Raw genomic sequence first — 27389 nt, 5'->3', positions numbered from 1 at the left:
TACACAATAATGTTTATTTATATGAATATTATATGTTGTCACATTGACGAATGATTAAACTATTCTGTGTTCCATGGTGCTGTCATGTACACATAATAACAAGCCGCTTTTATTTAAGATAGATACACTATGCATATAGAAGAAAAGTCTATAAATACGAATACGAACACAATAACTCAGAGTTACAAATTTAAGAACCATAGATCTGTTCGAATACCCCGACATGTTGACACGTCCTGTAAGGGAGTATTATTATAGGTCGACTTTCGTTACTTTTCCAGCAAACATCGGTTCTTGGTAAATTTATTCAAGTGACTGTTTATACTCTTTCAAGACTTGTTCGCGCATTTCTCGAAATGTAAAGTCGGAATTAGGAAAAAACTCTTCAATTGTTGAGTTTTCGCTGATGTAATCAAAATACGGCCAGTGAGTGGTATCACCTGCGTCGTAGTTGTAACACTGAATGGTTGCGCAGTAATCATTGCTGGTATTTTTGAGCTTGTGTGTTTGGTACCAGTTCCGATTTATCCACGTGACATCACCTTCACGCGCATCAAACTCTTTCATTGGTTTTGCATGCGGTGAAGATACGTGTTTGTTGTAATTCATGATGTGGATTGAGCCGTAAAGAACTCTTATCACAGCATTGGCGTTGCCATGGTTATGAATTGGACTATAATGACCCTTAGGCCATATTTCCAGTACATATGGGATCCCCGGAGATTTTCCCAGACTTTGACCAAGAGTGACTCGAAGATATGTCTCCTTTATATCGTTCCCTCCGAATTCATCTGCCTTGTCTTTGAGCCTTTTGTTTAAAAGACAGTTCTTTGTTTCTATGCTGTATCGTATGGCATCTGACAGCAGGACTCCTGTGACCTCCTCCGGATAATTTAATTGACATCCTTTAATATTTTCATACAATTCCCTGCAAGCTGGCGGAAGACTAGCTGAGAAAATATAATCTGATCCGTCAAGGAAGAACAGATTGACCTTGGAACTGTCGAGAACCAATGGAGAAACATTTGAAATAAGTGGATTCTTGTCAAACTCGACCATTTCCTCTGTAACAGTAACACCTGAAACAAAGTAAAGTATACATAAGGGGATGTTGTATGGATCACACTATCCACCACAGACAAAATGGCGAAGAGATATATTATGTGTTTCATAATTTATTAGAAATCACAAGAGGTCACCTCTATCTGCATGATATGAAAACATGTCCCGAGGTAATCTTCATCAAATAGGAATAGGGATAAACATAAGCTGACATACATTACTATGTTGATGTTTTCAACTTGCAGTGGTTGTATTGCAGCAAATATTTATCAAAAAACTCATCTCGCATGATTATACTAATAGCTGCTGAACTGCAACTCTTAAAGTCATTTTGATTTTCTTTTTACATGTCCATACAAATCAGAAAAATGTATATAAAAAGCACTAACACAATTGTACTAACAGCTCCATAGATAGATATCTACTATAGGGTTATTCGTGTTATCCCATCTCCTTGACAACTGCACCTAACATGCCTATTGTGAGTCGGGGCGATTTTCTTATTTCTCAGAGAATCGTTTCGGCGAAGAATGCAAAAAGTGATTAACCTGCACCAAATAATTATCAAATGTGTAAAACAAGATTACAATTTTAAAAAGTAATTCCTAAGTCTCAGTACGGGAAAGATAGAATGGAAATTTATTATCAGTTTAATACAATATCATACAATGTAACATATAGGTGATCATATTTCTAATGTTTGTCCATAAATATATAACAGGGTATACATTTTTGATGTCTCCACCACATATGACCGGGTTGTTGGTCACCTCTGTCATATTAGATAGTTTCTGGGGGAAACTAGCGGTAGTTGAGATAAAGTCCAAGTCGCTGGAAAGTTTACATATTTATTTCACATCCATATATTTCAAATATTAAAACATAACTGAATAACAACATACAAACAAATCATACAATACAAATTCAAAAGACTGATTGACATACGGAAAATGAACCAATCAAATATCTTTTTATTAAATAATATTAATTCGCGTTTTGCCGAAAGCGGGGATTACGGATTAAAAACATGCTTCGTATAACTTTGTCAAGAATGGCTTTCGGCAGTTATCACTTAGTGGCAAAGGGCACACTACGTTTGTATGTTGTTATTCAATTATGTTTTAATATTTGAAATATCAATTCAATTCTTTATTACTTTGAGCAAATGATGCTCATCAGTACAAATATAATATATATGCAAATACAATATATCATAAATAAATACATAAAACATACATAACTGATAAATGAATACATCCGAGAAGAATAATAATCTATATTAAGTATTGGTTATAACATGTCTGTTCTACGTTTAAATGCATGGAAAAGAAATTTACAAAGGTTACATATGTCTTTTACATTTTCTGTGCTCAACAACTGCAAAAGCTTAAATGACGATGGACGCTTATAATAATATGGCTTAATATACTGTCTTCTAATTGCATTATAACAATCACACTGTAAAATGAAATGAAACTCGTCTTCTATTGTATTTAAAGTACAGAGAGTGCATTTTCTTTCAGATCTATTAACACCGTGATATCGTCCTGTTTCAACAAATAAGTTATGTGAAGACAATCTTATTCTCGTTAGATACACTCTAAAGTTCACATGTTTAGTAAGGTAAAATTGTAAACTAACATTATTTATACAGTATTTATATAAAAAACACTTTGGCGAGCCATCCAATAATTGATTCAAATGTTGATTAGCTTGATCAAATATTCTAGTTTTGACAAAATACTTAAGAGTGTCATTTACAACTAAATTATCTTGGTTATACCAGAAGTCATTCAGACCCAAATTAAACAATAAATACTTCAGTTGATAAATCCAACTATTTCTGTATGGAAATATATGGATGTGAAATAAATATGTAAACTTTCCAGTGACTTGGACTTTATCTCAACTAACGCTAGTTTCCCCCAGAAACTATCTAATATGACAGAGGTGACCAACAACCCGGTCATAATTACCTTGATTGTGTTGATTTATAGTTTCTTCAGAAATTAACATTCATGACACATATAAAATATATAATAAAATGTACGATCCCCATAGTTCAGATGTTCATCCTATTTTTCATATTAAATGTAGTATTAAAATAACCATATTTCGATATGAGCGTCACTGATGAGTCTTTTGTAGACGAAACGCGCGACTGGCGTATTACATCACTGTATGGGTCGATGCCACTGCTGGTGGACGTTTCGTCCCGAGTGCATCAATAGCTCAGTAGTTAGCACTTCGGTGTTGACATGAATATCAATTATATAGTCATTTTAATAAATTTCCTTTCGACAAAATTTTAAATTTTTCGAAAAACTAAGGATTTTCTAATCCCAGGAATAGATTACCTTAGTCGTATTTGGCACAAATATTTGGAACTTCATTCCCCAATGCTCTTCAACTTTGTACTTGTTAACTATTTTTATATGAGCGTCACTGATGAGTCTTATGTAGACGAAACGCGCGTAATTTAGTGCTTGTATATAATTTAATTAATATATTTCTCTAAAATATGCATTCTTATGGTTATGGTATGTTATCTAATTCTCGCATTAAGAGATTTGTATTTGAAATCTGTGTAAGATTTGTTATCTTTTGAAAGCGTTAATATTTTGTTTACAAGAAAACCCCTATGTAATTAAATTTGTTTGATGCATAAAAAAAATGTTGCTTAATATCTGTTTGAAAGTTCTTTTGAACCGTAATTATCATCGTGTGATACCTTCAATGATTGTTGACATTGGTATTAAATTGTATTAATGTCTATTGAATTCCACAATTAACTGCAAGTAAATAATATGAAATCTCGAAAATATATATATATATACCAATAACTGCTCTTGTAATTCATATTCCTTTGCTTTCCTACTTACCTTTTGAATTGACGGACATTGCTTCATACTTTCTGATGAACTTCTTTTCTGCTGCATTAAAGTACGGATACAATTCTTTCCTTATTTCTTCCTTTTCCTTTTCTGAAGCTGCATTTTTTAGAAAGTCGTGAGTTAAAATGGTGGTTTCCTCCATTCGGTACCCCTTTCCATACTTCAGAACGAGGTTGTCTCGGTCATAACTGTACCAATATGAGATCTTGCCTTTTTCAATGCCACATTCTTTTTCGTGGATCAAAGAAAGTTCCTTTCTTTCTTCTCCTATTCTCTGAACGAACATGGCATGGTCTTTTTCAATATGAATTGAAAGTCCATAATGGCCCTTTTCGTTTTCCACTGAAATAATGAAAGGGACCTCGGTGTCTTTGTTGAAAACTAATGTCCCTTGTCCGTTCACCGGAAACTGCCTTTCCCATGTTGGCATGTCATTCTCTCTCCGGGCTTGTTTAACTGTAATGTCAGTTAAATATAAAAACGATTACTACTCATCTGATCGGTTTTAAATAATCAAATAAAATCAAAATCAAATATTTCATTTTCGTATAAACTTTACAGTTTTTTACCAAAATATATTAACACAACACACATATATACATACATATCAAACATATACAATAAAAACAGCATCAAAATTTATAACAACAAACACTTACATTTCATTTTTATGTAAACTTTAAGATTTTTGGTCGATATCAAATTCACTTTATGTGCGTATTTTGATCCAATATTAATCTAGACAACTCTACCGTTTGGATTACTCGTTTTTGTTATTTTATTCTATTCAGTAAACACTTTTTTTCTTCAGTCTTCGGAATATTTAATTACTACGCATGTTATGCCTAGATCACACATTCATGGATTGACGCTGGATTTGCTACAGATATGATCCGGTATCATTCGTGGCAATCTGTATTGAATCGCAGATTTCCGTATTATATCCGTAGTCATACGTAACTAGTACTGGTATATCCGCGATAATTTTCGAACATGCGCAAAATTTGACCACGGACCAAACAACGGTACTATATCCTTACTAAACAGTATAAGAACGTATTGGTCCGTTTTAATCCCTATCAGAACTGTTTTAGTCCGTACTTATTCGTAGGCCCGAAGGATATCTTCGATTAGTCCAGGAGTATTATGTACTAGTACGGTTACACCACATACTTGTTGAGAAGACAATACGATTTGTTACGAATTTTTTAAGGTTACAATTTTTACGAATTTGTCACGGCAATTTTTTTTATTACTATTACGTTTCAATACGAATAGCTAGCGATCAGCTAGAGTTTTCAAAGTCTTTTTCGGTTTACTACGTTACAGCACAGAGATGGTGTACTCGGAACTGGCTTCTTCGTGGCCAGTATGACATGTATGAGGCCCTCATAGCTGAACTTTTTGCGGAAAACCCAGCTCCATTTATGAGCTTTGTAAGAATAGACCCAAATATGTATCAATAACTACATGTCATAGGTCCCAGGATTACGAGGAACACTACCTGGTACAGACAGACCAATAAATCATTTAATAAAACAAAACAAAATAAATCATCTGTTCACTTTTCTACTTTACTCTCGGTAGATACATCAAAACCCATAGTCACACCGTTGTGTATCCGTATCAGATCCGTATCACACTACAGAAACTTCATTATCGGGATCACCGGGATCATTCGTGATATTTAGTTTAAACATATTTATTTATAGTGGATTTGGAAACAAGTTTTGCAACTTATATCAATCCCTTTCCACTTTGCGGGTGCGAGTGCTGCCTTGTAGCGGCATTAGCCTGCTCTTTTTCCCAAATCTACAAGGGTGTCTTTAACGTGCAAGAGATATGGCTCTCTTTTAACACGGGTCAGCCATTTATCGTCCCCCTCCCGACGGACTATCATCGTTTCCTCAAGACCATACTCGCAAATGGTGTCAAGGGAGAGCCGAAAATTCAAATCCGTAGTGGTGAGGTGATCTGTGCATGTGTGAGATAGGCATTAATAGCATGTAGGTTTGATGATGGTTGTTACTAGTATTTTAATTATCAATAATATTAAAGATACACACTTAGTGCTTCCTTATTGCTAAATGGATTGGAAGATGTATTTTTATGCGTTTTTGCGTACGTAGTTAACTGCAATCGGGTTCAGATTTTGTTTTATAGAAGCATTCTGTGAAACAAATATTACTTGACAATGGTAAATCTTGATTCCTTCTAAAACATTAAAAACATTGTTTTGAGATATTTGTTCATGCAAATTAAATGCTCTACATTCGTTTTTATGCAAACACAAAACAACTACGTTTTTATCTATATTCTACCTTGTTTGACATTTTCATTAGCTGGTCGTTGTCTCTTCGATGACATTTCTGAAGAGTCTCAATACTATAAAGCTGCAATACAAAAGGAATGCAAAAGTAAAAATTATGAAATGAATTCATGGCATTTAAAAAAATTCGATTATTTTCCTTTGTAATCCACTATTCATGTCAAATAACCCCCGAAGTTATTGCATAAAAACTGAAACTCCAAGGAAAATTCAAAAATGTCAAACATATGGGTACATCAGTGAACACTGTGTTATAATCTTTATCAGTATAAAAACAAACAAATATATATGTAACAAAGAAGCACTATACTAGACTAAAATACAAAAAAATTCCATAGCACAATAAGATGGTTAACAATGTCGATACCCATTATCTATATTTCAACATCATCGTGTATTATTTGTGAAGTTGATACGGAATATTTATCAACAAGGTCTTGGTACCTTCCGATGAAATCTTTTATAAAAAGGACGAGACTTTCTTTGACATACCTCTGCTGGTTCATGCGTTTCCCTCAGTTTTAGTTTGTAACCCGGATTTGTTTTTTTCTATCGATTTATGAGTTTTGAACAGCGGTATACTACTGTTGCCTTTATTTATTCATAAACTTTCTGCTCAGACACTGGTGTCTGAAAAGGAGCTGCAAGCTCCCGATTATCGAATAAGTTGGGAATGTATATCCCATAAGCAGGTAAAGTTGGTAGAAATGTACATTGCTACTTGAGTGAGGGAAATTGATTTTTTTCAAAACTAAAATTGTCTTGTTTGTGATATATTCTGGTACAGAGATGACCATGGACGTTAAATTCGAGCTATAAGTCTATAAACTAGGTGGAAGAAGCCGTGTCTGTTTTTTCTTTTATTTCTAGTGTTGAGGGTTATATTAATGGAACTCAATCAGAAAACTTAGAATTGTTAATAGAAAGAACATCAGCAATATATCTGAATGTGAAATGTGGCATGTTTTATCTTCTTGTTTTGACAAGTGTCTGTAGGACTCCAGTTCATTTGAAAATAAGAAAAGGTCGACAAGGAGAGGCGCACAGTTCGTTCCCATCGGAATGCGGACCATTTGTTGAAAAAGTCTACCTCTAAATTCAACAAACATGTTGTCAATAAGAAACTCTAGCATACCGATCACTCGTTCCTCTGTGTAGCATTTTTTACCTTTTTGTTCACTATTAAAAAAATATGCCGAATGGTTTTCCAAAGCATTAAATTTGTAGCGTATTCGATCATTTTTATATTGAAAAAGCTATGTTTATTATTTCTTTTCCAATTTCACATGGGGAATGGTGGTATCCAATACAAACGAGGTAAGTCCTCCGATTTGTTGTTTAATGCACCTGAGTGCTGATTTATTCCAAATTCTTTTACAAGACACTCCAAGTTGTAGGATTTACATACAAAGACAATATCATTTGATGCTTTGTCCGCAGGAACAACAACATACTTATCATGAAGAGATGATAGACATTTTATAGCCCCTTTGTCTCTGAAAACGAACTTTGGACGATCATTCACACAGTTTTTCAACTTATGAATGCGACGTTTTATCAGGGCGTGATTGTTTTAAACTACGCATGGTTATGTTTTTGGAATGATATGCTAACAATGAGAATACGTTATCTAATACTTTATATAGACTTGTGTTACAACTTCACCAAGGTTAAACCCACTCATTTTAAACGGGCTATATACATAAAATTCATTCTTAATGAATGTGTCCTTATTTTATATGCATTGATACCTATGAATAGAGAAATTATTGATAAGTTTATACAACAATGGTTTTCTGTAATTATCAATTCTTCAAGAGCAGAATGCTATGGTAAATCTAAAAATATATCTGAATTAGAACCGTAACAGTATCTAGTACGATTGGGAAAAACTGATAGATTGTGTATGGCTAAATTTAGATGTTCAAATCTTAAATTCTTAATTGGAACGGGAAGATGGAAAAAATAATTTTAAAGAAAATAAAGGATTTGTCATCTATATAATCAAAATATTGACGACGAATATCATAAGGTCTTTAGGATTATACGGCTAACAGTTTATGAGTTATAAAAAGCTTTACGACAAACTTATATCATAAAGGTAGATAACTCCATTAAAATTTCATCGGAAAGCTTCGATCGAAATCGACCAATATGATAAGTTGATTAATTTTTCTTTTTCTTTTTCTTTGGCCTAATTTGTTACTTCGCTGTTTCTCAATATGTCGCTTATATATTTTGTATCTGATATCGAACAGTTAATACGCTGTTGAAACTGACACCACTGAACCTATTAAATTTCTATGTATGAGTTATTTCCCCAAACACTGTGTTTCTTGTTATTTCTAAAACGTCACAACCGTACAAAATTTCGACAAATTTATCTTACCACATTACTAGTTATATCATCAGATATAATGCTCAGTTAAACACATATAACACATATATTTTGGTTGTAAGGGTGTGTTGACATCTAATGGGAGTTTTATCCCATCTTATATCTACTAGTACGCCTAATATGATGATATCGCGATTTAATCATATGTAATGAAGACCTAGGGTATTTTTGATTACAGGTTTTTGGCTTATGACCTTGTAATTGAGGTCGAGGTCAAAGCTGAAATTGAAGTAATAAATTTTGACCTTTTCTTTTATTTTATAATTATATGTGATGAAGCCATAGGATTTTTGCATGAGGTTGCAAGCCATATGCCAATATTTAAATCTGAAATGACCTGGTGTAAAACGGAAGTAGCTATTTTTTTTTACTTATAAATGGTAATTTCCCTTTGAAAATTAAATATATGGGATGTGTTGAATAAATTCATCCATCATTAGGCACAGAGGTCTAAACTCGTTGGTCCATTTGGAGGACATTTAGTTCAAGATCAAAGGTCAAGTTCATGGTCTGAATTTTGAATTTAACTTAGTATCTTTATGCAAAAGAAACTGTAACAGTTAATGATATTATTAGTTTGCAAAATAATTGTTTACAATTTGGTGCAACTTCAAAATATTTAAGTCGAAGTGTTTTGGTCACCCATTATAAGAGTTTTATCCACTTATGTATTTGAAATCAGTTATAACTCCTAAACCAAACAAGGGAATTACCTGGGTATTATAATTGAGATTAGTGACCTATGACCTTGAAATTTAGGTCAAGGTCAAAATGACGTTCTCTCTTCCGCCTTTTTTTTTTTCTTGCGCTGAATTGATGTTTCAAAAGATGTCGCTTAAACATTTGGATATGATATTGTAGAGTGTATATGCTTTTTAAACTGGCCCTGTTTAATTGAACACTTTTTGAGGTAAAACACTCTTGTAATGAGATCTCCCGCACAACCGTAAAAGAAAGAGACAAATGTGTTTTTTCTAAATTGCTCGTTAAATCCCCAGAATGTTACGTTTCATTTTGACAGAAGTGTTACGAAAACTCTATATGAGAGTTATTCCCTATTATGTCATAAATATCAGTGATAAATTTTTATAACGTGTAAACCATAAGTGACAGAGACATAGGGTATTTTAATTTGAGGTCCTTGAATCACTAAAAGTAAAATTCAAGGTCAAAGATCAAGATCATGTTCTAAATTTTAATTTTTGCTTGTTACTTCTTATCAGAAGCCATATAAGATATCGACAAAGTATTTTTTACTGAATTGTTACATGTGGCATGTCGCTACACATAAATTTTGGTTGAAAGGGTACGTTGACATAAAATGGGAGTTTTGACCCCTCTGATATTTAAAACTAGCTGTATGGTGATATAACTCACTAACCATACATATTAGATACATAGGGTCTTCTGATTAGGGGTTTGTACTTTATGACCTTCAATATATAAGTCAAGGTAATAGGTCAATTTGACGTTCTAGAGTCGACCTTTGCTTTAACTTTATAATAGTAAATAATAGAGCCAGGGGACTTATTGCATTAGGTTGTAAGCCATATGACCTTGAAATAGACAACATAAAATGATATTGTGTGAACCGGAAGTAGATATTTTTGTACTTATTTAATGTAAACATATATAGAACCATATACTTTTTTAATCGGTGTCAATTAAACTATCATGCTTTACCGGAAGTGACATTTTTTTCAAATCTATAAGATAGATAGTTTTCTTGTAAAGTACATATTGGTACATATACATGAAATATAACATATATCAATTTTAAACATATGCAGTCAATAATATTAGATTAAATGACATGTTATGATCTTTTTATCATATGCTTCAACAAAGGAGAAAAATAACAGATTCATATATTGATCCTTTTACGTGGTTCCCAAATAGAAGTACAAAGATTGAAAAGTTCACGGACGTTGGACCCAAATTTAGTACATTCGATATCAAATCTTTCTACCATATGCCTCAACAGACGAGAAAACATTTTTAATTAGGACGACTCGACAAACCCAAAAAAAAAAACAAAAAACAACAATATACATAATAAACACTGTTTGGAAAAGTCAACCTTTTCAAAGTAACTTTCTAAATTATGTTTGAAACTTATAAAGAATGCATTTATTTAATAATTTGTTTGTTTTTTTATTTTATTTTTTTTTTGTTATTATTTTACACAATTTACTTTTCAGTATCTAAATAATTGTTTTGTACACTATTTCGTAGTTTTTCACTGAAAACGTAGCATTGAGGTGCATTTTCCGGAATTTGCCGAGTATCACCGGAATGCCATGTGATAACGTTACGGAAAGGCATGTGAAAACAATTGAAGCCTGTGATAAACTTTTCATATCAGCCCGCTAAGCACCAATTCGAAAAATACGGAATTTACGTTAATTTAATGCTATTATCATACAGTAAAAATTATATGTTATTTAGTCTAAGTATATGATAAATAGAGATTTATACATGGCCTTTTCCATATCGGCCCGGGTATCATCCCGAGACACCCATATCAGCCCGAGACGGAGTCTCCATGTTTGTTGTACTATAAAATGATTACTGTAACTGTCCATGGCACAAAAGTTCCCGTAAATTTTGACGTCGTCATAAAAATATCTCACGTCACAATGGAAAAGTAAACAACCGATACCGGAAATACCGGAAGTAACTTGCACGAAAGGCACTATTATGGGTTTTGTGCACGAGATGCCCCTGATATGGGTTATCAGCCCGTGTTGGAAATTATGACTTGTGTACTTCCGCTCATTACACATATGCAAAAGCTATCATATCAATGCTAAGTATATGATAAACATATACTTAGCACTGATATGATAGCTTTTGCATATGTGTAATGAGTGGAAGTACACAAGCCATAGCTTTTGCATATGTGTAATGAGCGGAAGTACACAAGCCATAATTTCCCACTCAGGCTGATAACCAATATCAGTCCGGGCTGATAACCCATATCAGGGGCGTCTCGTGCAAAAACCCATAACAGCGCTTCTCGTGCAAGTTATTTCCGGTGTTTCTTGTATCGATTGTTTACTTTTCCATTGTGACGTCAGATATTTTGGGATGGTTTAGTACTTGCTAACAAATGCCATTGACAATTAAGAATAATTTGATAGTACAACAAACATGGAGTAGTAATGACCATACAACTCTTCAAAATTTTCAATGTTTCAAAATGCCTCATTAGGAAATAAATGTTTTCAATTTTTATGGCGACACGCCCACTCTGACGTTGTATATTCATACGCCAACTTGTGTGTACGTTGTTATTGTTTTAATATAATTAATATAAAAAGTTCTTTGAGCCTTATTTTTGATAGAAATTTATTTATAATGAATGGGAATAATTTATTTTGATGTTATTGAACCATAAAACTAACTTTTGACTCTTCACATTTTACATAATCCGCTTCGCGGATTATTCAATGTGAAGAGTCAAAAATTAGTTTTATGGTTCAATAAATTCAAAATAAATAATAGCCATTCATTAAATGTTACCATACATATATATGGAGGTACTGACGCTGTTGTTGGACAATTATAGCATATTCACGGCCGACACTCGGCTAACCGAGAGATTGGTCGGTTAATCTATATTGAGTATGCGGCTATATCGGCAGTGGGTCTGTTAATCGGGTTGGCTATACGTCTGTTAAGAGTAAACTGCACAATTTAATGTTAAACTCTATCAAATATACAGATTTTTGGCATATTATAAGAATTAAATCAAAAAAAGAAAAGTGTCTGACAAAATGAGATCTATCAAAGAACATTTCCCACCTTTAAAAACATTTCATAGTCTGCGCAGTTTTCAGTAAAAGTAAAAGGCGTCGCGCAAGTATGTAGTATTTATGATTTCACGCATAGCAATTTTTTAATAAAAGGCGAAACAAACAATTTTAGATATCATTTAAAAGACACAAAATACTACTTTGGTTCTTAAATATAAATTGACATTAGTAAATATTTCATAATTGTAATATAACGTGAGTAATACCACGTTTTAGTGAAAATTATGTGAATAAAGTCTGTTAATGGGTTGGTCAATTGAAATTGTGTCAGTTAAGAGTTATTTAGCCACAAAAATAGTTGTGATACCTTTATATTTTCCCATTGAAAATGTTAAGAATGAGATGAGTAAAAAACATATTTTAAGGGTTCCGCGGAACCCAGTGTCTCGCCTACTCGCCGGCTCAACAAAAATGAGGAATAAAATCAATAAAAATATTCCTCTTGATACTATCTTATGATTGTAAGAAGCTTCTGTCCAAGTTTGGTAAAAATTTAGGATAGTGAATGAATCTGATAAATGCTTTGAAAACTTTAACTGCAGACTGTATGTATTATGTTAACTGGAAGAAAATCTTAGTCCATTTAAAAGTAAAATACAGAATAAATGGAGTTATCTTTTTACAATATTTACTTCTGGATACTATCTTATGATCATAAATAAGCTTCTGTCCAAGTTTGGTACAAACCCAGGATAGTTTAAGAAAGTTATTAAATTTTTAAAAACTTTAACCACAGATTGAATGTAATGTTTCCCCGCAGAAAAACTAAGTCCATTCAAAAGTAAAATACGGAAAAAAATGGATTTATTTAATTACAAAATTTACTTCTCGATACTATCTTATGATCATAAACAAACTTCTGTCCATGTTTGGTACAAACTAAGGATAGTTTAAGAAAGTTATTTTAAAAAACTTTAAAAACTTTAACCACATAGTGAATGTAATGTTTCCCCGCAGAACAAACTAAGTCCATGATTTATAAGTAAAATATGGAAAAAATGGAATTTTATTTTTACAAAATTTACTTCTGGATACTATCTTAATATGATCATAAACAAGCTTCTGTCCAAGGTTGTTAGAAATCCAGTATAGTTCAAGAAAGTTATTAAAATTTCAAAAACTTTAACCACAGAGTGAATATTTGTGGACGCCGCCGACGACGACGACACCGACGACGACGGAATGTAGGATCGCTTAGTCTCGCTTTTTTGACTTAAGTCGAAGGCTCGACAAAAAATAATAATACGATGCAACACTATCCTTCCAGTAAAAGCATTTTTATTTTTACTTTCTTTGCCTTTTATTCAAGAGTGTGTCACTTCAATATAGCGTGATCTGGGTTGGTCGCTGGAATATGTATGAATTTATTATTAACAATTTCAATCAGGCTTAATTTTTGTGTCTGCTCAAAGTAGCATGTTCTCAAATCCGATTGAACGTGTCTTGCTAATACAACATAGGGTACATATATAACGTGTTGTCGTTCTCATATGCACATGACAGTTGTCACTGGACGTTTAGGTGGTACCCAACACTACAGGGAGATAACTCTGTAAAGTCAGTGATACGTTTTAATTACATTGTGTTGTAAAGGGAATAATAAGCTTTTCGAAGATCAAAATTGGTGTTTGTCAAACTGCTATATAACCAGTTAATTTTTCTGACAAAACGGTTGGTTCAAATTTTTTAAAATTTTTATATTTCTGTTAAAGGTTCAAATTAAATACTTTGTCAAAATTTTATCCAAATTAAACGAACCACATTGATTTTAGTGAAAGTGTTCGGTACCACCTTAATCCTAATTCCTCAGTATCATCCAATTGTTTTTTTTTCTTGTATTACTTAATCATCTGTTGTTTACAAATCATTCTAAAGAAGTAAATGGAAAGGAGCGAATACAGCTACATTTGGTTGTATTAAAATTTAATTCATTTTATTCAGTTTAGTTCCTTTTCTACATATGTGCAGAGGAGAACTGCAGGTGTCCACATGTAAACGTCAAGCATTTGTCACCAATATGAGTACATCGCAATCCGTTACTGTTTCATGTCTTTATTCTTAAACAATTTGTTTTCTTTTCTTTTTTAGCAATGCATCACTCTCTACTGTCCTTATCTTTTATTTTATATTCTGTATCTCCATCCAGATTCTCGTGTATACCATGATGGTACGGATTGGGAGGTGTTGTTTATTTCTGTATTCTTTAAATGTTTATGTTACTTTTCTCTACATTTTATTTATCTTACCCATTATTCTTTCTCTATTCTTTATATTTAGGCATCCCAATAAACTGATGTTTAGTTACATTACGACGTTAATCTCTGATTTATATACTGGTTACCAAAGTAGATGACAAATTGGTGTCATTCATGACAATTAAACAGAATCCACATGATATATGCGACCATTCTCGGATAAAATCAATTTTACTTTATTTTAACACTTTTTGAAACCATTTTTATCATTTTCAATATCCATTGCCTACATTGTTATTGTTCATGTGTTTTGTTCCGTATATTTTATATTCCATTGCTCATGTTTTGTTTCCGTATATATTGTATGTTCCATTGCTCAAGTGTTGTTTCCGTATATTGTAGCCGCTCGTCTTGAGCCTACCAAATGAACACACCATAAAGTAATAAAATTATACTTTTATTGTCATTCATAACTCTTAACAGACCAATTAACAGACCGGGTTTTATACATCCGACCCATTAACAGACCAGGTTTTTAATAAAGATTGATTTATGTCACCAAAATACAGATTTTCGTGTAGATTTTTCACAAAATGATATCAATTTGGTTAACACTCATAATCCCTGTCTTTTTTCGATGTTCAAAATATTGCATGCAAGTAAATTCAACCCAAGTGTCATTTTGTGTACATTTTGTGTGTGTAAAATGTGTATAAATTTACTGATGAGTAATTTGCCTTTTCATTTCATAGATCGTACATAGAAGCTAGAAAAATAATAATTACACCACTGGATTCAGTACATTGAATAGTTTTGTCAGACATAAATATTTTTTATGATAAACATATATTTAAAAGGTTATACAATGAAACATTCTGAGTTTTCAATGATTTTCTCGATAATACCTGATTAACAGACTTTAGCCAACCCGATTAACAGACCCACTGCCGATATAGCCGCATACTCAATATAGATTAACAGACCAATCTCTCGGTTAGCCGAGTGTCGGCCGTGATATTTGATTCATAATTTAAATTCTTTATAAAGTTTTTGACTGTTTTAGTTATTGCATTTGTTTATTTGTCTTACAGAAAACTATTGTCGGAAGTATATATATGATAAAGCGATTAATACATGGCCTTTTCCATATCAGCCTGGGTATCATCCCTCGACCCACATGTACGAAATATTATCTGATAAAATTTCTAAATAATATTATTCCTTATGATATATTAGGCTTGAATCTGTTAAGATAGTGTCAATATCTGTTGTGTTTGATATTATGTGAAAATAAAAATAAAAGTATCTCAACAATTTTTGGTTTGATAATGTAAGGGTTAGTACTCACTATCACTGAAAAATGTGTTCAAAGATATCTTTACAAACATAATCCTTTAAACTTATTAATAGGTAAAAAAACTTATTCATAATGTATATTAATTAATGTCATGAAAATCACGTGCTATTATACATAACTCTGCTGTTGACGTATATGTATAATACTTTATCATGTTTTGACCTCTTCTACACGTCTGTGTCTAAGGAAATACAATATTCTGTCTGTTGATTTTTGGGACAAATAATTACACCCAATGAATAATATCGCATTACCATGCACCCAGTACTAATTAAGTAAAAAGAACAATAATCTAATCAAAATATACGAAAGCCGAGAAGGATCATTCAAAATTCAAAATTCAAAACTCAAAAATCCTACATTAACGAACACCTATTTAAAAATTATAACGAAAAAGTCAAACAATAGTATTTAGTTATTGTTAAGAAAACACATTAAATGTTCACAGAGCCATAATAATAAGAAGTTTGAATATTCGCCGAGGGTTACCAGAGGATGCACCGAAATTAGTTTGTTTTGGAAACTTCTCTTTTCAAATACTATGGCGGACAATCAATTTTCAACTTTTTATATACATGCGCAGTCTTGCAGACAATATATTTGCTCTGATAGTAACGAAGTGGCGGAATGGCTATGACCTGTCATCATGGTCATTTAGTTTAAAGTGTTAGCCCATGTATTTTCAGAGACATTTTATTTCAAATAACAATTTAGCACAAGCATTCGAAACAAAATGTATTTTATTTACTAGTATGAAACTTTAAATTGTTACGCTGTTTGTAAAACACAAATGATACCCCCACCTGACCTTAAGAAATTATAAATTTAACACTACATTAATATGTATGATGATGTAACTATAGGATGAGATAGCCGGACAAACCATGATCTCTTAATGAAGCTAGTACCCCCCAAAAAAGTCAAACTTCCTGCCATTTTCAGAATATTTGAACAATAACGAAATAATGTGGCCTTTCACACCTCCATTGTGTGTTTGAACATCCTACAAATATTAAAGCTGTTTAGTTTAAACATATTTTATTTGCATAAGTAGCAAAAGGGATTGGACACAAGTTATAACAACATTAGAGACGTCCTCTCCCAAAGCTGTATCTCCTAACTGTACAATCAATCTTAATCTGGACAAACGAACGAACGAATGGACGGATAGGGGATGAGTTCAAAAATTCAGTGCTGATCAATAACGGTACATAGTTTTTTTAGATAAGCAAATAAATTAGAACGCAATAATATGTTAATGTCACAATACAAAATGAAATGAATGTCGTCATCTAGGACTCCACACTTTTCACATAATCTTTGTGCTCTTTGAATGTTTCTATAGCTTCCCAACTCCATACCTAGGGAATGATCACTAAGTCTAAATTTTGATAGTAACTGCCTTTGCATAAAATAATTGCATTTTAAAAATTCCTCAGACTGACAGTTAGTTTTTAATTTTCCATAAAGATAAAGTTTGGATGAGGAATCCTATTTTGAAAGTTTATTTAACGTAGTTTTTCATATTCCTCTGAAACACACTTTTTAATATTACATTTTAACACGGTTTTTTTTATTGTTTAAAAGGTACATGTACATTCATATTAGAGAAACTTTCTGGGTTTATTTTCATATCTTTAAAAATGATATCTTCAAATGAGTACCTTAGTAAGCAAAACGATGTTATAAATATTGATAAAAACGTATGCTTGCTTACCTTTCTATGCTTCGACGAAGCAGTTAAAATAACATTCAACTTCAGTCGCGCACTCTTACATAAAGACAGCAGGACATACTTAAATATTAACTAACTTATTGCATATCTGCATCCGTACATTCTAATCAACACGGAAATCTTAAGTGATTAAGTTGTTATTAGATTTTAAATATGGACAGCTCAATGTTAACAGTCACAGACCAAAATAGAAGGTTATTTTTTTTAACATTCCTTTTAGAAGAAATTATGTCAAAAACGGTACAGATATTCCAAACAAACAAAAAATTGGGAACTCATCGTGTATATTATATTAGGTCGGATATTAAAGTTTTTTTTGTAAATTTTATATATTTAAACTGACATGTGGTAATCGCCTAATTGACAATAAGTCCACCTTATTTTTTTTTGGCATGTTCGAGACACAGAAAAGAGCAAGTCAGGAAAAAAACCAAAAGACAATGAAACAGAAGATAACGTATTGATATTTTACATGAATCCGAACGTGGCAGTTCGCTCGACTCCAATCTTATTATCTTAATTGATAAGGATTGTCAGTTTTCCTACCGTAGGTCAGTGGGTCTCTTTCGGGCATTTCTGCTTCCTCCGCCAATAACAACTGACCGCAACAAAAATAGCACATTTGTGCTGACAGTGGCGTTAAACACCGATCAACCAATCAATCTCTTTCCAGAAATCACGTTTGTTTTGTAGGAAATAACTCTTTGATATATAATTGGACTGATTTCTGATTTGTGTGTTATTCTAGAGACAGTGACAATTCGACTCCGAATTTCAACGTTAAAAAAAATAATAAAATTAAATTATCAGTGTAAAAAGAACAATGTGTAATTAAGGAGAAAGTATATGGCAAGGACATCATTGTGGACCAGTAAATCAATAAATAAAGAGAATATGATATAGCTATTAAATTACACCTTTCGGATGTTTACAAGATATTATTTAGTAAGATATCAATATTTTTATTTTTTATGCAAATTAACACTCATTGTCAGCCTGGTGTTCATGTACTTTACTATATTGTTATATATATAACATGAAAAACATGTACTTTTAAATTTTCCGTTGTATGAAGATCTAAGATATGGTCTTTTATTGATATATCGTGTCATAATGATATGCTTTTAAACTTGTCTGATGAAGAAAAAATTATATATATGTTTAAAAATACCAATATTTGTAATATTGTTGCCAAAACCTGCAAAAACATTTCAACAAGGAGAAACTGTATTTTATATCATTAAGGAGGCTCGAGGGTATACAAATTTCAGAAAAAAAAATAAACATTTGTTTTTCATTACATATTCTATTTATAACCTTTTGTAGTTGTTACTTTATCATATGGTACAAAAAATATTCAAAAAATTAATTCGTGTTGGCCCCAGATGACTTTTAAAATGTAAACATCATTTAAAAAGTTCCAAATTATCTCCCTTTGTTGGAAAAATGCCATTTTTTGGTTTTAAAATTAAAATATCTCTTTTAACTCATCGGTGACCTATATTTTTTAATATGATTTCGATATATGCTGTACTTAAACTAAATTATTGTAAAATTTGAGCGATTTCTGTAATAAATATCTTTTTTTATTTCGATATTACCTTTATTTCTCCTATTAGTTCAACAGAAAAAAAAAACACTTTTGCAAAGATGTATGTTTTTTTCGAAGGCAGATTGTAAGCGCAAATGAACGGTGACCCCATTTTTTTATTTTATTTTTCTATTAACCATAAGATAAAGTTCATATATAGAAAAATATAGAGAAATCCTATATAAATGATTTAGACCCGCGAACCCCCTTAAAAATGCTTAGGAATGATAACTGAATTAGTGTGATATTTTTCATGTTATTAGATAGATTAGTTGTGGTTTCACTTTGCAATTTTCCAACCAAAATGCAGATTTAATATTTTGTTTTAAAATTAGAATGAATAATAGGATAATTACTGTGGATTCCTTAATATTCGTTGGATACGAATTTTCGTGGAATTCGTGGGTACAGGGAAACCACGAATTTAAATGTTCAACAAATTACATACTTTCGAAAGGCTTGAATGAAAACTTTGCCAAAACCACGAAATTAAATATCACCAAAGATGCAAGTTTTCCTCAATCCACGAAAATTGATACCCACGAAAATAAATGAATTCACAGTATCTTAATTTGGAATTTGTCAGATATGTTCTTTATGCATGCATATACTCAGAAATCTACATAATCTACAACGGTTGGTAAACTTTATAAGGAGAAAATATTGGTTTGATTCTATATTAAATAAAAAATACTCTCAGGTTTTCATGTTGCACTAAGTATACGTCCAATATTTTTTAATACGTATTCGAGTTAAATAATGAACTCAGATCATACTTATTCGTTCATAGTGTTAATTTACATTTTTTGATTGAGTTAAGCCTGCCAATTGATATTTTATCGTGTGTTTTTCTATGTTGTGATGTTATGCTATTGTTTCAGAAAAGGGAGAAGGTTTTGTACCATTAAAACGTTTAATCCCGCTGCAAATGTTTGCATCTATCCTAAGTCAGGAATCTGATGTATAGTAGTTGTCGTTTGTTTATGTAATTTATACGTGTTTCTCGTTTCTCGTTTTTTATATAGATTAGACCGTTGGTTTTCCCGTTTGAATGGTTTTACACTAGTAATTTTGTGGCCCTTTATAACTTGTTGTTCGGTGTGAGCCAGGGCTCCGTGTTGAAGGCCGTAAATTGACCTATAATGGTTTACTTTTATAAATTGTTATTTGGATGGAGAGTTGTTTCATTGGCACTCACACCACATCGTCCTATATCTGATTAAAAAAATATGTTTATTTGTTGTGGTTGTAGTTGTTGATGATGTTGTTTAAAAAAAATCAAAAGATAAAACAAATTTGCAGACGTCAAACAAAATTTTATGATGAAATAGATAAATCACTTGAAACAATTGAACTGCATTTCCGTATGAATATATTTCTAGTTCTAGAAATGAAACCATGAAAGTGCAAAACGTTTGAAATACTATCATGTGGATGGTGTGTGTGTATTCATATATGCAGTGCAACACGTTTAAAATATGCCAGTGCAGAGCAAGTGCGTGTATTCATTTATGTTGCTTCTTATTGAAATTAAAAAGATCACTTTATAATGGTTGACATGTTAATCCTTTTAAGGTGGCTCGGGTATCCATCTTGGATTTTGAAGTAGTAGATGATAACAGGTTGTCTAGATCTTTAATGAAATTTGTAAGTTTTGAGAGTAATATGTAATTCATGTGTAAGTCTTTTGATGTAAATATAATTTTTGTTTGTGTTTTATCATATTTACGGCTGTAATTTCTATTAAAAAAGCATATATTTTTGTTTGATTCATTTTCTTTCAATTTTCCAAATAAAGGGAGATAACTTAGATAAAGTAATCTTATAATAGAAAGTGTTGTGAATTTACCTATTTCAATATGTATCAAGAAAACAAGTTCGGCGACCCCATTTGTTCTTTTTTTCTACTTTGAGAGCTTGTTTTGTCTTAAAATTCTATCATATAGTTTCAAATCGAGCATAAAAAGGGTTCATCTTCTAGTAAATTAATTTTGTTAATTATTAAATATTCTTGGAGTAACATTTTGGCGATCACTGCTACAAATAATAGGCTCTATGCTTTTTAGAGCAACGTTTTGGGACTCACTTCTCCACTGATGGGCACCATTACCCATTAATATCTCAATCTCCAATGACAAGGCTCCAAACTCCGTCGATATGGATATGAGCCAAAGAAACTGTGCAGCCTATGTTGTCACCCCAAAATTAATACTATCACCGTGCATAGTGCTCTTTGTTATCTTTTATTATACTGGGCCTTTCAGGACGAATCAATTGAAGTATACAGTTATTATTGTTCATACAATATCGGAAATAAGAAGATTATTAATAAATTTCTTACCCTTTGATGTATCAGAAACAATTCACATTCAGTACTGTATCATTTGGTGGTAAACATAATTTGGGAATTTAAAGTAGTCTGTGTCGTGTGAGTAAATCTCTGATGTCAGATACAGCCTTTTATCATATACCATTCGGAAATCGATCACAACACTTTCATTTGATGGTAAAGAAACACAATTGGGAATTTAATAGTGTGGGCCTATCTTGTGTCACTAAGCGGATCTCTCTACGTTACTATTTCCTTGTTCCAAGGATAGTGGTTTAATTTATGTTTTTTATGCACATCACTACGCCTCACACACTTATGCATTGTACTTAATTGGCGGGAAAACGCCTTTATTTTGAAATCTTTGTTGGGATTTTTAAACATTGTAGCAATACTATTGTTTTGTATCTTGTTTGGTATTTGATGTCTCTGGTTTTGGAAATTCTAGCATACCGGTTTGCATTCCAGTATTTCATATAGTATTACACTATCCAATCTTATTTCTATCTTTATCATGATGAAATAGTAACTAGGAGGATATGACTACATTCATAGGTCTGATAAATATTAGCCCAACCGTTTGCGGGCATTTCAAATACACCGTTTGCCCCTACTATCCAGCGTGGATGTTGTATAGTAGGCAGGCGAACGTTTTTTTAAATGCATGCAGACGATTTTTGGACTGACATGAAGTAAAGTCCATATGGTAATGTTTAGGTGATATAGTGGTTTGGTCCAGTTAAAAATGTTTCAACAATTAGTATGCCTGAAACTGCCAAATTGAAGTAAACACCCCTTGTACATGAAATTGTTCATATTTTGAGTTAAGACTGGTTGACATCGATATAGTTCGCCCAAAAAAAATGTCTCAGAGTAGAACGCTACACTGTCAAAATCTTAAATATTGAGAAAATGCAAGTGACATGGATCACAATAAAACTCTGTTCCCGGGCTATTCCAATATAAAAATAAAAAGATGTGGTATGCTTGCCAATGAGAAAACTCTCCAAAAGACACCAAATGACATAGACGTTAACAACTGTAGGTCACCGTACGGCCTTCAACAAGTTCGTAATAACATTATTACAAATCTGCGTTTTTGTAAAAAAAAAAAAAAACAATTACCATACGTTCCTATGCAGGAAGTATGAATAAATGATAAATCATCTTATTTTATACATCTTACCCAAGGATTGATTTATAGATTACAAAAGTTTGAAGTTCAAAATTCAAACGGCAATCGTGTATCTTCAAAAGCTTAAGAGAAATATAAATTATATAATTATTGATTTTTAAAAAGTAAACTAGGATTATTTAGTTCATTTCAAGAACGATACAATGTATATTGCCAAGGTTATCTTAAAAATGTTTTAAAATATTTGTTTTTCGCGTTATAATGAAACTTTTGAAGTATAGTTGTTTAAAACAGGCACTTTTCTCAGAATTGTGTTCCTGTATATTAAGGTTTGTACGGAAAATATTTCAGACAAGTGCCTGTGAGTCGTTAGTGTGAAGTTTTCGGGTAAATCAAACTTTGTGATTGGTCAACAGCTTAAATTACTAAACATGGAACAAATGACGTCAAGTTGCATTTAGATACATTCAAGTACAGTCCTTTAGAGACCGTAAAGATCAATTCAGGACGAGAATACGAATATGGACCAGCTTAATTTGCACCTGGGACTATTATAATAATAACGTTAACCTGGGCTGGGGCTATTAATCTTAATAGACACAGAGTAAACTGAATAGCTTGAGACCAATTTTCCGCCATATACTAGTTCACAAGATAACAGGAACACATCACTCGGACTCCCGAGTCCATCATTATTTACTCATTCGTCTCAACTCGGCCGATTCCGTACCCTCTTCTAAAAAATTATATCTGACGATGAGCATGATGAAAATATGCCACTTTCAATCTTACAAAAATTAATACAATTTTCAAAGGAAGCCATTTTGAAATGTTAGCCTTCCACTAGCATTAAACCGTTCGATGCGATACTAGGCTTGTACAGACTTTTATGGTTCCTGGTAGATTTTTTTATGATATACGCGACGAAGTTCACATTTTAACAGATAAAGAATATACATGTAAATTGTTATAATATAAAGGTTGCCTAGTATGAATTTGAAATTCTGAGTTCTTCGTGCCCCAGACATTTATCTGGTAAACCAATCTTCACTGTGAATACTGGTATGATGGTGTGGATGGGGGATTACAGAATAATGAGAAAAAATTGGCAAATTTTAAAGGTATAAAGAATAGAGAAAATGGGAACCAAATAAATAAAGAATAGAGAATAGTGAAATTCTAGAACATGAAGAATTGAGAATTTAATGGACAAAAACATAGAAAAAATAGAGAAAAGTGATCTAAATCATTTAAAGAATATAAAATTGAAGGATACCCATCAGACCCTCTGGTATCCTATAGTCTTTTGTAATTTACCTGTGAATAGACATGTTACGAATAGGCATAATCTCGACGCTGAGGTTGACAAATTAGACTTTAAATTTGGGGACCGTGTCAAAACACTGATTATAGATTTCAATAGTTAAAATTTAAATCCTGTGCGTATTTATCTAGAACATCATTATGTAACATTCTATATGACAATTGCTTTTGTGTTACATGTATCATTGCTGGCTATCATAAGACGAAAAAGGTGTACGCGTACAGTAGTGTGTGGGCTAGAAAAAAAAGGGGGGCTGAGAGTTATACAAGTGCATTCGATTCTAAATTGATAATATATTGTTAGAAATAATAAGCCAATTAGTAATTAGTTTTATTGTTGTATTACGGTTCTTAAAAAAATCAATCTGTCGCTCCACTAATCCCGCACAAAAGTCTACAGTCTGTTGGTTTTATTTCTCTCCATAAGCTTCCAATGACTGAAAGTTTTTAAGCGCCTTAAAGTGTGTTCGACATATATTCGAAACTCTGATATACGCAAATTCATTTTTTTACATTTTATTTTTTCTACTCGTGGTTCAGCTCTTAGTTGATGGCGTCTGTAGGGGGTAACGAGGGGCGATCGATATTGATAAATTTTAACCGCTAAGATGACAAAATTCTGGGGGAAATGTAACTCCAAACCTGGTCCAATTAAAGGCAATAGATTATACTGTTGGGCATCATTTTGGTGTCCTTGGAAACCACGTCGAATAAATCTTGTATGATTTTTATTGTCCACAATCACCTGTGTATGAATGCAATGTCTGTGTCTGTGTCCCGAGTAAAATTGTTCTTGAGACTCCGTCTGTGGTCTGTAAATGGCATGAGATGTTCCGTCGATTGCAACTAACGCTGTGGGAATTGTATGTCGCCTATCGCGTAGTTGATGCCGATGTTCTACCGTATACTAGTAGTCGGCTATGAAAGATCCCGAAAAAGGGAAATAATCTATAACAAAACCTTTTACGAAGAACAAATATGACAGACAGTAGCTAACGACAACTACTGAACTACAGGCCCCTGACTTACAAATGTAGGACAGGCTAATGAAAAGTATGTTTGTAATATATATGTTCTGCCTTTGTTTATCGCCCTATTCTGTCCGGACTTTTTTTATTAGTTAATCCTGCCTTTTTTTTACATTAATTGTCATCCTTCCCTATTTATTTTGTTCAAGTTGCTTAAAAACTCAAAACTCCTGTCCTGCCTTTTTCAAATTTAATCCTAGACCCACTCCCCCTCCATGAATAAATAATTGGTACCTCCGTAGAGTAGTAATAGGTACACATTCAACAGATTTAATATAAAAACGCCATTACAGTATTTTTTAGAAAAACCCCTAGCATTGTTATCTTCAATAGAGGAAAGACCCATCGGTGGTCGGTGTTAATTTTACTATTGTCATTTTCTTATGAAACGGTTGGAGAATTTCCACAAAACGTTTCAGGAATTTAAAAATGCAAAATGTCTGCATAAAGTGATGTTTAGGTGTAAAATCAAAGTCATTATGCAATGCTTTTGAAACGCTGCAGGGATGTTCAACCGATGAGAAGAGACTCATATTTTACACCAACCTCTTATAGTTATGAACATGCATGAACTATTTGCCACGGGATGTTAAGCTACCAACAATCAATCAATCACAAACCCCTTATAAAGAAAATATAAATTGAGTTGAAACTGTTTAAATTAAGACAAAGTTGAAAGGAAATAAAGGTAAAAAAAAATGCATTTAAAGCTTTATGACCGGGAGTAAATTTTCTAAAACTATAATGCAACATGTTCCAAGTTGAAATTATTTAAAAAATCGTACTTTAGGTGTTTTAAACCAGGCCCCGTTAGGTATAAATTTACGTGGCAAACAACTGGATTTAAATATACACACCTTTGTTTGCTTTCATAACTATATAAAAATGACCGTTACATATATATTCATGAGATGGTATAAAACAGATTATAATAAGGGCTCTCAGTAAGGGCTTTCCGAAGAATTCACACATGTGCACGTACACTGTATGTACCCCGTGTCTCCGTTGTCCCGCATATCTATTGCATTTACATTGCGGTCAAACCGCAGTTTTATTGCAGTAGAGTCTAGAGTAGAGTTTCTTAAAAATATTACGGAATTACCTCCAAAAGGATCAATGCAGATTTTAAATAATATTTAATGTATACACAGGTAGTCTCTGTTGTATTTTGACACATTCCCCACATTTAAAGTGTAATTTGTCAATCCCAGCGTCGTGAATATACCTTTTCGTAACATGTCTATTAAAAGCAATTTTAAATTCAGAAAAAATCAGAGCCGAAAAAATCTAAATAGACAAATTCCAATTGGTATTTAATATTTATTTTCCAAAAAGAACAGCTAAATACATTTTACAAGCATTTACAAAACGCAGACAATTCATTTATGTGAATAATTGAACTACAGGACTCTGAAATGATTTTTAGATTTATATTTTTTAAGTGACTTATACAAAGGCACTTGTCTCCGAATTTTTTTCCCCTATATACCTTGATATAACATAAGGTATATTGGGGAAAAAAACTCTGAGACAAGTGCCTGTGGACTTATAGTTCCAATGGGCCGGATGTAAAAACATTGTATTGACAAATATTATTATTATACTGAATATATACACAATGTCACTATAATAAACAAATTCGTATTCGTTTTCGTATAATACAATATAAAAAGTTTACTTTTATATAGACTTACTTTTTTTGAAGACTTGTAGATAAATATAGCTCCTCCGCTCGAACAATTCTTTCAAAAATGAACAATTACACTGCTAAATAAACAATTTATAGCGGGAATGAACCATTACAAACTAAGAAATGACCCGCTTTAAATAGCATGTTTAAAAAACAATTCTTAGAAAATTTTGAATTGCGTAATGTTTGTTTTAACTGGAAAAGCGTTTGTATTGTCACATGGTGGATGACACAGTTACTTTTTACATGTATGATCATGTAGGTGTACTACACTCATTACCCTTTGGTATCTTTCGTCCCTCTCTCATTACTTACATACATATGTTACAACAGACGATATCGTGAGAAAATCCGCAGATAATTTATTTTTCTGTTTTATAATATTTAAAAAAAATAATGACGATGATATTAATTATTATTTTTAAAGTTATTGTTAACATAATGATAATAAATGATTACATAAGCCTTATATACGACGGTCCATTCGGATTCTTTCAGTTCGATA

At 32.2% G+C, this 27389-nt stretch overlaps 1 protein-coding gene across 3 annotated transcripts; it reads right to left on the bottom strand.

The window, feature by feature from the left end:
* LOC139498639 (uncharacterized) lies at positions 1 to 27042 on the bottom strand. Of its 3 annotated transcripts, none has more exons than XM_071287124.1 (4): positions 26889 to 27042; positions 6278 to 6349; positions 3945 to 4412; positions 1 to 1079 (listed from the first exon to the last, which is right to left on the bottom strand). In XM_071287124.1, exons 2-4 carry the CDS (start codon positions 6321 to 6323, stop codon positions 304 to 306), a joined length of 1290 nt encoding a protein of 429 aa, XP_071143225.1. In that variant the 5' UTR covers positions 6324 to 6349; positions 26889 to 27042; the 3' UTR covers positions 1 to 303. The 3 variants fall into 3 exon arrangements, with proteins under 3 accessions (XP_071143225.1, XP_071143226.1, XP_071143224.1); XM_071287125.1 differs by lacking the exon at positions 26889 to 27042 and adding an exon at positions 21721 to 21806; XM_071287123.1 differs by lacking the exon at positions 26889 to 27042 and adding an exon at positions 17771 to 17900.
* Between the last annotated feature and the right edge of the window lie 347 nt (positions 27043 to 27389).

Source organism: Mytilus edulis, chromosome 12 (assembly GCF_963676685.1).
Source record: "Mytilus edulis chromosome 12, xbMytEdul2.2, whole genome shotgun sequence".
Lineage (NCBI taxonomy): Eukaryota > Metazoa > Mollusca > Bivalvia > Mytilida > Mytilidae > Mytilus > Mytilus edulis.
This window is presented reverse-complemented; position numbering and strand designations above follow the sequence as displayed.